We start from the raw sequence: 10,740 nt of genomic DNA, 5'->3' as shown, positions 1-10,740 counted from the left end.
AAAAGTAAATTTAGAGACAAAAAAAGTTTTTTTACAAAAATAATTTTTTCTTCTAGTGTAAATAATTAGATTTTGTTTTATAAATATAAATTAAACTTTTGCGAAATTTTGATATTTATATCGTGACTTTAAATAGTTATAAAAACTTACAAAAATTATTTACTTACAATACAAGTAAAAAATAAAAATATTGAGGATGATCTTGTTATTTTGTTGTTACTTTAGATAGATATGAACGATAATAAAAAAATTATGGTTGTTTTCATTAGTTATACCGTGACTTTTGAAAATTTAGCATGACAATATTTGTAATAATTTAAAATATTGTAAATATTTTTGTTATTTGTGACAATATGTGTGATAATTTAAAATGTTGCAAATATTTTTGTTATTTGTGACAATATTTGTAATGAAATAATCAAAAGAAACGGAATATATTTATCTTGGACATTTTTGTTAAATAAACCTCTACTTTAAACACTCACATAAAGTTACTTGTAATTTTTTCTGCAAATACTATCTATGAAACAGTCAAAATAAGAAATTGTGACATAAATTTATCACGAAATTGCTCTCTGTAATTTTTAATTATCGCGAATTAAAATTTACGATAATTTTTCACAATTATAATTTTTTTTTCCCACTATATATATATTTCACCACATCAAGATATGGACTGTCTCTAGCGTATGGAAAGCAAATAAGATGAAAATAAATAATGAAGAGCTCATTATCTTTAAGAAAACAATATAATGTGGGCATAGTGACAGAACTATGTTTGATCCTTTTAAATTTAAAAGCATCCATTTGAAAAAAAGATAAGTATAAAACAAAAATTGAAGTTAGGAGAAAACTAATAGAGACATGGGTGAGAAAGGCAAATATTAGACCATGTACTAAGGTCATACGCCCTGAGCTAACACTTAAGCAATATAATTTTTATGGTTGATTTTTTTTTTTTAGATGGTTGTTCAATATAGATGAAATGAACTTCTCATTTAAGCCTATGAAAAATATTGTCTATATTGATTAGAAGTGATTTTACATAACAAAAGAGAGTGAGAAATACTATTTCATCATTGATAAACCCTAACCGTATAGATCATGCAAAAATAAGAGGTTTATCACTAAGTTAATGTTCTTGCGTGCCGGGAGTAGATGACAAGCAAAGTTTAAGCGATAAGTGGAATTAAGGAAAGGTTTTATATTCTTTGTATACTGTTAGCGATAGATATTGAATCAACAAAAATGTAATAAAATTAGTCTAAGAAAGCCGTCGAAGAGGAATCTAAATGGATGAGTGGTGTGATAGTTTCTTGCGAGTAAAATAACATACATGAGATGTGAGTGAGCAAAGTTTTGCTACACAGTAAATGTAGTGAAAGACTAAGATTTGCGAAAATTGATATATATATATATATATCTATATTAGGGATTGTCGTCGAAAAGTGGATAAGGGTGGTAGTGTGATTGTGAGGGAAGATATATATACTAATGGAGTGAAATAAAGTGTTATATGTGAAAAACATTGTGTATGATATCTTCAGAGTTGGGTTGGTGCTAGACCAACTCTATGGATAAGTCAATGCTAGGTTATTTGAGATTAAGTAGATATTAAATTGATTGAATATACTATTTTTATTAACAATTTGCATATTCTTTTTTAGGAGCTATACTGAAAAAACTATAGAATTAAACATATTTTCCTTAGAGTAATATAAGGGTAAGTGACCACCTGGAAAGTCTCGTAGGGTGCGTGAGAGTGAAGACAAAAGCGCATTCGAATGATTTCTGTTGCCCTATGGGGCCAACCTAATCTTGACATGCCCAGTCCGCGTGACTTGCGAGCCAGGATGTTATATTTGGTATCAGAGTCGACATGCGACATCTCATAATTGTTGACCAAAGTGTTGAGGGACCTAACAGTTGATGAATCTTTCGGGTGCAACATGCACGTTGAATTCTTAAGTGTGAGAGGATGTGATATCTTTGGAATTGGGCCGGTGCTACGCCAACTCCCATGTATGGATGAGTTGGCGCTAGGCCATTCGAGATTAAATAGATTGGATTGACTACTTATGTCAACAATGTGCACATTCTTTTTTGAAAACCCTACTAAAAGAATTCTAGAATTAAACGTCATTGCCATAGAATAATTTGAAGATAGGTGATCCATTGGGAAGTGTCTTAGAGTGCGCGTGAGTGAGGACAAAAACGCATTGTAGTGACTTGTATTGCCTGTGGGGCCAACCTTCCGACACGTTTGGCCTGTGTGACTTGTGGGCTGGAGTGTTATATTGTGTTCCTTAACAACTAGGTTACTTCAGATGAAATGAGCGAGATGATGATAGTACAATAGCAAAATATTATACATATAAGAGCGAAGGCTGAGTGATAGAATGCCTGTGATCACATTTGTTAATTTAAATTGAATTCTTGACTCGATTGATATTTAACCTTAGGAGTTACAATGAGATCTCCAGTTTAAAATATTATTTAAAAAAAAAACGTTACTGTCACTAGAAATTTCTGAAAATACTATCATTAGAAATTTTTGAAACCCGATAAGCAAACACATATGTTTAATTAATAATTACTTACAATTTTTTAACTAGTGACTCTATTTCTCTCATGCCTGTATTTAATCATAATTAAATTCAAATCACATACTTATTAGGACAAACTCAAATGCATTTTAATATATAAATATTTTTTGTAAATTGTATGTAACAAAAAAGAAGATTTTAAAAGACAAAGAAAACCAATCGACACACTTAATTTCTTTTCAAGTAGCTTGTGTGTCGTCAATATTATCGTGTTCTGCACTATTTGAAAATAACAACAAGTTGAATTAAATATATATATAAATATATATAAAATATGTGGTGTGTTTGGTTTCGATTTCAAACTCAAATTATTAATACAAATATATTATCATTTTATAAAAATATCACATCAAAATACATTTACACAAAAACTTAAATAAAAAATAATTATAAATTTTAAATGAAAATCAAACAAACTCGTGATATTTTTTTTAAAAAATCATATATTATATTTAAATAAAATATGTGTTCTTAATGAGATATTTTTAATAAAAATAAATATTTAATGCAAAATATTTTATGATGAAACACTATTTTATTAGTATAATATTAATAATTGGAAGAAAAATAAGAAATGAAAGGTATAATTTATTTTTCATTATTATTTGTATTATTACAATTTCCTTAAAAACCATCATATTCAACTAGTTACATTTTTCACATTAAATAACTATTACAATTTGAAAAAAAAAAAATTATTATTATTATTATAATAAAAAAGAAAACATACTTATAATTTTTTTTGCTTTTTAATATAAAAGGTATCTAAAAAGTGCATTCATCTAAAATGATTGCAACAAAAAACAAATGACCTCAAATTTAAGGTAATAAAGATCTCTTTATTTGTTGTCGTATACAATTGAAGATCACTTACCTAACGCACGAGGATACCATATGTTTACTGGACTATCAAATTCGAACAAAGAAAAAATAGACATGCAATATATTGTCGCAGTAAATACAACATATGTTATATTAACTGAAATTATGTATTGAGTTCATAGTTTATAATGTGTATTGTATGAACATACGTCGAGTTCAAACAATAATATATAATGTATGGGTCATTATTATATGTTGTAAATCAACCACACTCATTCATGTCCAAATAGCTCATCACAAATTAATTGCGACGATAGATACTTTTATTTCAACACATTCACACTTGTCAAAATACTTTTATTCAAGTGTTGAAAATTTAAATAAAACTTTCTCTTGTCTTTATATAAGTGTAGTATCTTATGTGCAACATGCAAAATCTGTGCAGCTCGTTGACCCATATTTGTTATACATCTCGATTTTTATAACAATTTATATAGAAATATGCACTATTCACCGCATAACTTGCACTATAGTTTGTGACGAAACATTTTGATTTTTAAGTAATTTACAATTACTCAAAATAATTTGACAACAGTTAAATCATCAATACATATATAATTATATATATCGATACATATTATTTGTTTATTTTATTTATTGTTTTTCAAACAAAATAAGAACTACCAAAATACTTTCGAAAACATGAATAAACATGCTTCAAAATTCTTTATCCCAAATTTTGTTACAGAAATTTAAACTCATTCCTATCACAAGTGAAAGAGATTCATTCTGTAAACCAAATCTCCATAAGATATATAACATGATCACAAGATGTATATATATATATTTATATATATGTCCGTGTAGTATATGTTTCTTGTTTGGTTTGAAAAGATTTAGTTTAAATTTTATATTAAAATAATATTTGGTGACATATTTTGTTAGAGAAAAATAAATTTTTTCTTTAAGAGAGAAAGACATAGTTTAAATAGTGTTATTAAACATATATACTTTAGTCCCAATACACTCTTCTTCTTCTTTCTTCTGATTGACTCACTAATTGTCATACCTACCTACATCTCTGCTTCTTGCAGCTGTTTGCAGTGTTTCCAGTGCTACTCCATATTCGTTTCTGAGTTCTCACTCATTGCTGCTTCAATCAAGTTTCATTTCATACACAATTTGTTAACGATAAAAATAAAAAAAATAAAAATGGAGAGACACACAAGATTTGCATGAAGTAATTATTTGTTTATGCCCTTCACTGCAATTTACATATATGAACAATGAATAACTGCTACATATATATATATATATATATCTCAGCTTTCATTTTATCTATAATTTTTATAATATTATTATTCTTCTTCTTCTTATTATTACATCTGCCTCCGATAGATCCATCTTCTCCGACGTCCTCCTCCTCCATCCTCCATCCACCTCCTTCCTCCTCCTCCATCTCACTGCCCGCCTTCTTCCTCGCCCTTGCAGGTGCCACTGTCGGCACAATCCTCCGTCTCAGCCTCCTCGGTCATGTCGCTCCACTCTAACGCGGACTCCACCGGCGCCGCCACATTCAGATCAAGCCTCCTCGGCCTCAGGAACTCGGAAAATACCGGCGATGGGACCCGGGCCGGTGGCGGTGGCTCCACGGCCACTTCCGTCGCCGGCGGTGGCGGTGGCGCATCCGCGCCGCCATCCACCACGACCCCCCCTGGGGCCTCGGTCTGTCGGTTCCCATTGCGCTTCAGAAAAATTCTGCATAGCACCCAGTTCCTCGCCTGCAACGCAATTAAGCAGAAAATCACAAATCTATCGATAAAATGAAGTAATCAAGTAGATCCATGATCGATCCCTACCTGTGCAGAAATGTGGGCAGGGATAACGAGGCTGTACTCGTGCATTATCCAGTCAGTCCTCTCCCCCGCCGGCGCCTTCCCCCGGTAGAAGACCAGCGTCTTCTTCATCCCTACCAGCACGAGCCCCTGGTAGTAGATCCGCCGGTCTACCCCGGTCGCCTTCCAGTACCCGGACACGGTCGCCCGGTTCGACCGGCTCCCGTTCGGATACTTGACCCGCTTCTGGCTGAAGAAGTATCTTTCTTCCTCAGCATCGCCTGAACCCAAAAAAAAACAATTAAACCCTGATTTCAACATAAAATCTAAATCCACACACACACAGATCTCATCCTGTCAATTTTTAGGAATTAACGTAACCTGGCAGATTCCATGGATCGACGCGGCAGACATCGGCCTCGGCTATGACGGAGACAGGCATCGGGTGGTTGATAACCTTCCGGCGAAGGTACTGCAGCACAAGCTCTTCGTCTGTCGGCTGGAAGCGGAACCCCGGCGGAAGCCCCACGGCGGCGCCGTCGTTCCCCCCCTGATTGACGCTCCTCGCCAAAGCAAGCCCGTTCGCCATTTCAGAAACGAAAACTGAATCTCAGAATTGATATTGACTCAAGGAGAGGAAACCTAGAGCGAGAAACTGCAGCCGTGGGGAAGAAAGGGTGAGAGTGAGGGCCTTTTATAGGGGTTTCGGGGCACCTTTCCGATTCCATAATCACATAATCATCTGGCGTAAGAAATACTCAATCAATCTGCTTGCTTGTTTGACGCAATTTCAAAAATCACCATTTTTATTTATTTGAATTTCTCTCTCTAACTTGCCTCTGCTTTTTTTTTTTTTACCCATTTTTTACAAAATCTAAAATATAATGTGAATTTTGTGACATATTGTAACCATGTTAAATTATTTGGTTCTACTTTTATATATAATTTATTAAATTAGATGTCTCCTTCTTTTTTACCCTATTGTTACAAAATATAAAATATAATGTGAATTTTGTGACATTATAGCTATGTTAATTATTTGATTATATTTTTATATATAATTTATTAAATTAGAAGTTTTATTGCATATACATGTAGCACGTATATAGGATATTGTTTATTTTTTTTATATAGATATTTTTGTACGTTTTTAATTTTGGTGTTTGGATAAAAATATTTCTGACACTACGTAAATAAGTTAAAATAAAAGTATTTGTAATGAGCTTTCGGAGGTCAGTATATGTGAGTTTCGAGTGCATTTTTATACAATTATCGGGTATATATATGCGACAAACAATGAAAAAAATATTAATTGAAGTTACATATCATTTTATCTTTGCAGCGATCATTTAATTTGGACGTACATTGCTTTTAGATATATGTACACGCATATTATTTAAGTGAATTTTACATTAATAAGAATTTGTCGGTTATTTTGGACGTACATTGTCCTTATGATCGATATATATTTACACGTGTATCATTTAACATATTTCTCGTTCAAATAAAATTCCAACAGTCATTTGGATGTACATTGCTTTTACATATTATACACGTGTATTATTTAAGTGGTTTTCGTGTTTAAATACATTTCTTAACTTCCGTCCAATGTCATTATATTTTGTCTCAATAAATTGGATCGGTTTTTAATTCAAGTTACATACATGGCCCTATTGAAAACGCTTGGGCCGTAAATTTGATATTTCTTCGATAAAGAATAAATCATTAGTTAAATTATAATTTACACATGTTGATCCAATTATATATGTTTTAACAATACATTTATAATATTTTTTCACAAAATATTATATCAAAATACTAGCTATTTAAATAAAAACTTAAATTGATTTTCAAACTACAACCAAATACATCCAAACATTTCACTAGATAAGTATAAATTAAAATAAAATAAAGCAACCATAAAATAAATAAATAAATTATAGTGTACACGCCAACATGCTACATTTTTTTACAAAAACAACAAAATAAACATGAATATATATATATATAAGTTATTAAAAGTATGGATTGAGTGGGTGACGGTTGAAATAAAGAGTAAATATTGTAAATGTCCCAATAAATGACAAATGTGTATATATATATTATATTTTTTTTATTTGGTGATCTGATGAAATAATGTATAATTAATTATTCCATCCATCCATCCCACTCCAAATGGATCTTTTGGAGTTTTGTAGTAAAATAAGAAATAATAGTATTTTATTGATTAGTGAAATTGTGTAAAAAATTTTGATATTTTTTACTTTTGACTTTACGTATAAAGTAATTATATATGTAAAGATATATTGTAATTTAGATATTTTACTATTAGTATATATTATTTTTATTAAAATAGAAAAGAGATGTTTTAAAATAAGTTCGTTATAAAATTAGCCACAACAATAAGTTTGATATACTATTTGACAACTTATTTGACACACTATTTGTCACAACAATAGATTTGATATATATTTTGCCACATCTAAATAATAATTAGTTTACAAAAATTTTCCGCATAAATTTCCACGATTTATTTGAAAATTTTTTTTCATGAATAATTAATATTTAAACAATGAAAATAAAATATTTTATTTTTTCATGTGCATAGAAATACAAATTTGATTCAAAATTTAAATTTTAGGATTCAATATTATAAATATTAGCAATAAAAAAAATATTAATACAACATTATATTTTCTAAACACTAAAAAAATTAATATTTTTAAATACATATAGTAACATCACACTACAAGAAAAAATTATTTTTGTAACAAAACTTTTTTGTCTCTAAATCTATTTTTTCCGTTGCTAATGACATTAGACACGGAATTAGTAATGGAATTACGTTAACTACGTGAACTTTAGGGACGGAATTCCGTTACAAATATATTATTTTTTTGTAGTGTCAATACAATATTTAATAAGATACATTTACATAATTCTACTAAAAAATACACATGAAACTAAATTAATATTTTGAGATATATGCTGCTCTTGGCATTGATATATGCTTCATTTGTCTTCGATTTCAACATTCTTTTTTTTTCTTGATGTCCAATAGCTTTTTTTTTTTTTTTTTTTTTTTTTTTTTTTTTTGGCATCCCATAGCTTTTCCATTTTTTAAGTTCTAAAAAATAATAATGAAAAAATTTAAAAAATAAATCATTAGTGACATATTGAAAAAAAAAATAATATAAATAGAAAAATATTAGTAATTTGAATGCAAAAATAAAATAGTGAAAGTAAATAAAAAAAAATAAAAAAAGAAACATATGAATTTTTTTTTAAACGGAAAAAAGGAAAAAAATGAAAAAAAAAAGAAGAAAACTTAATATGAGTATTAAAAATAGAAAAAGAGCAAGAAAAATAAAAAAAAAATCACAAAATATTAGTTAAAAAATATTATATATAAAAAAAACCAACAATTCAATATACACGATGATTCAACGAAAACTCAAACAACATATAATACATAAAACTAAAATTGTTCCATGAATGAGTATTCTTTCAAATTAGATAAACTAAATATTATTATATCAACAAAATAAAAATTACTAAATATTCAATTAATTTCTAGCAATATCAAAATTATACCATAAAAAGAATATAAACGTTTAGATATTACCTTTAAATATTGAGAATGATTCAAAGTAGGTAACCAGAAATAGTTGAGGAGTCAATAACAAAGTCAGAAGCTGCTAGCTTTATCTCTATTTCTCTGCATTTTGTTTAATTTTTTTAATCTACTTGCGCATGTTCTGAATTATCAATCAAACAGAGACGTTTGTTTAATATGTTATGAGTGTGTTCTTGTGATCTGTTACCACCAACATTTCTGTTATCAAAGCCGGGTTTTGCAAACTTAGGCTCCTCAATTAGCCTACTGAAAATGGCGTCAAGCAGTATGAATGCTTCCCAACCTCAAATCCCCATATTCAAAGGTGATGCATATGAGTTTTGGAGTATCAAAATGAAGACCTTGTTCAGGTCACAAGATATGTGGGAATTTGTTGAAAATGAAATCTCTGCAACAAATAAAGATGATAAGGAAGCAATCAAGAGAGATGCAAAAGTCTTATTTCTCATTCAGCAAGCCATCGATAAAACAATTTTCTTACGGATCGCAATTGCAACTTCAGCATGGGATATCCTCAAAACTGAATATGAAGGATCTGCAAAGGCAATTACAGTAAAACTGCGATACCTCAGAAGAGATTTTGAAATAGCAGTCATGAAATCTAATGAGGCGATACAAGACTATCTTGCTAGGATTTCGGCAATTGTCAGTCAAATGAGAGCATATGGTGAGAATGTGGAAAATGTTATTGTTGTGTCCAAGATCTTAAGGAGCTTACCCCCTAAGTTTGATCATGTAATTACAACAGTAGACGAGTCTAAAGATTTATCCACTTACACAGTGGATGAACTTTTGGGCTCTTTACAAACAAATAAAGTCAGAATTAACAGAAGTACACAAGAAGAAAAAGAACAAGCCTTCCAAATGCAAGGGGAGCAAGCATGTGTTGCATCAAACCGGGGCAGAGGTAGTGCTACATCTCGAGGAAGGGGACGTGGACGGATGATCTTTCCCTGTAGGACAATCAAAAAGAGCTGGAGAAAAACTAGCATTAGTCCATGCTGATATTTGTAGTCCAATGAAAACAAAATCACATGCTGGTAACAAGTATTTTCTACTTTTTATTGATGAATTATCAAGAATGTGTTGGGTATACTTTCTCACTTCCAAGTCTGAAGCCTTTGAATGCTTTAAGAAGTTCAAAGCATTAACAGAAAACCAGAGCAGTCAAAAGATTAAGGTTTTGAGGACTGACAGATGAGGAGAATTTTGTTCAACGCAATTCAAAAAATTCTATGAAGCATATGGAATTAACAGGGACCTCACTGCTCCTTATACTCCAGAGAAAAATGGCATAGCAGAGCGCAAAAATAGAACCATAGTGGAAATGGCTCGTTCTATGATTACTGCGAAAAACCTGGCAAATGACTTCTGGGCTGAAGCAGTCGCTACTGCTGTTTACTTAATCAGCATATGTCCTACGAAAGTAGTATAGAACAAGAAACCTTTCGAAGCCTGGTATGAGTTTAAACCATCAATTAATCATTTTCGCATTTTTGGCTTTTTATGTTATGCTATGGTGACTACTATTCGTCACAAACTTGAGCCAAAAACAAAGAAATATATCTTTGTTGGTTACAACTCAAATTCAAAGGCATACAGACCGTTTGATCCAGAAAAAAAAAAGATAGTAATTAGTCGAGATGTTCAATTTGATGAGAACTTGTCGTTTGAAGAAGATGGTGCAGCACAAACTTCCATGCATAAAATGATTCCCTTTGAAGAGCAGGAAGAAGATCATGACCTAAGCAAGAACCCTCCAGTAGAAGGTAGCAGCAACACCACACTAACATCCTGAAAAGAAGGTCAAATGGTTGAAAAGACTCCTCAACAGCAGCTG

General features: G+C 30.7%; 1 protein-coding gene across 1 annotated transcript; it reads right to left on the bottom strand.

Annotated features, from left to right (window-relative positions):
* Positions 1–4,888: 4,888 nt before the first annotated feature.
* LOC127245358 (NAC domain-containing protein 83-like) lies at positions 4,889–5,852 on the bottom strand. The gene is made up of 3 exons (XM_051266191.1): positions 5,645–5,852; positions 5,288–5,544; positions 4,889–5,209 (listed from the first exon to the last, which is right to left on the bottom strand). The coding sequence occupies exons 1-3, from the start codon at positions 5,850–5,852 to the stop codon at positions 4,889–4,891; spliced, it is 786 nt and encodes a 261-aa protein (XP_051122148.1).
* Between the last annotated feature and the right edge of the window lie 4,888 nt (positions 5,853–10,740).

The sequence above is a fragment of the Andrographis paniculata genome, unplaced genomic scaffold (assembly GCF_009805555.1).
Source record: "Andrographis paniculata isolate CXL003 unplaced genomic scaffold, ASM980555v1 Contig22END, whole genome shotgun sequence".
NCBI classification, from domain to species: Eukaryota; Viridiplantae; Streptophyta; class Magnoliopsida; order Lamiales; family Acanthaceae; genus Andrographis; species Andrographis paniculata.
This window is presented reverse-complemented; position numbering and strand designations above follow the sequence as displayed.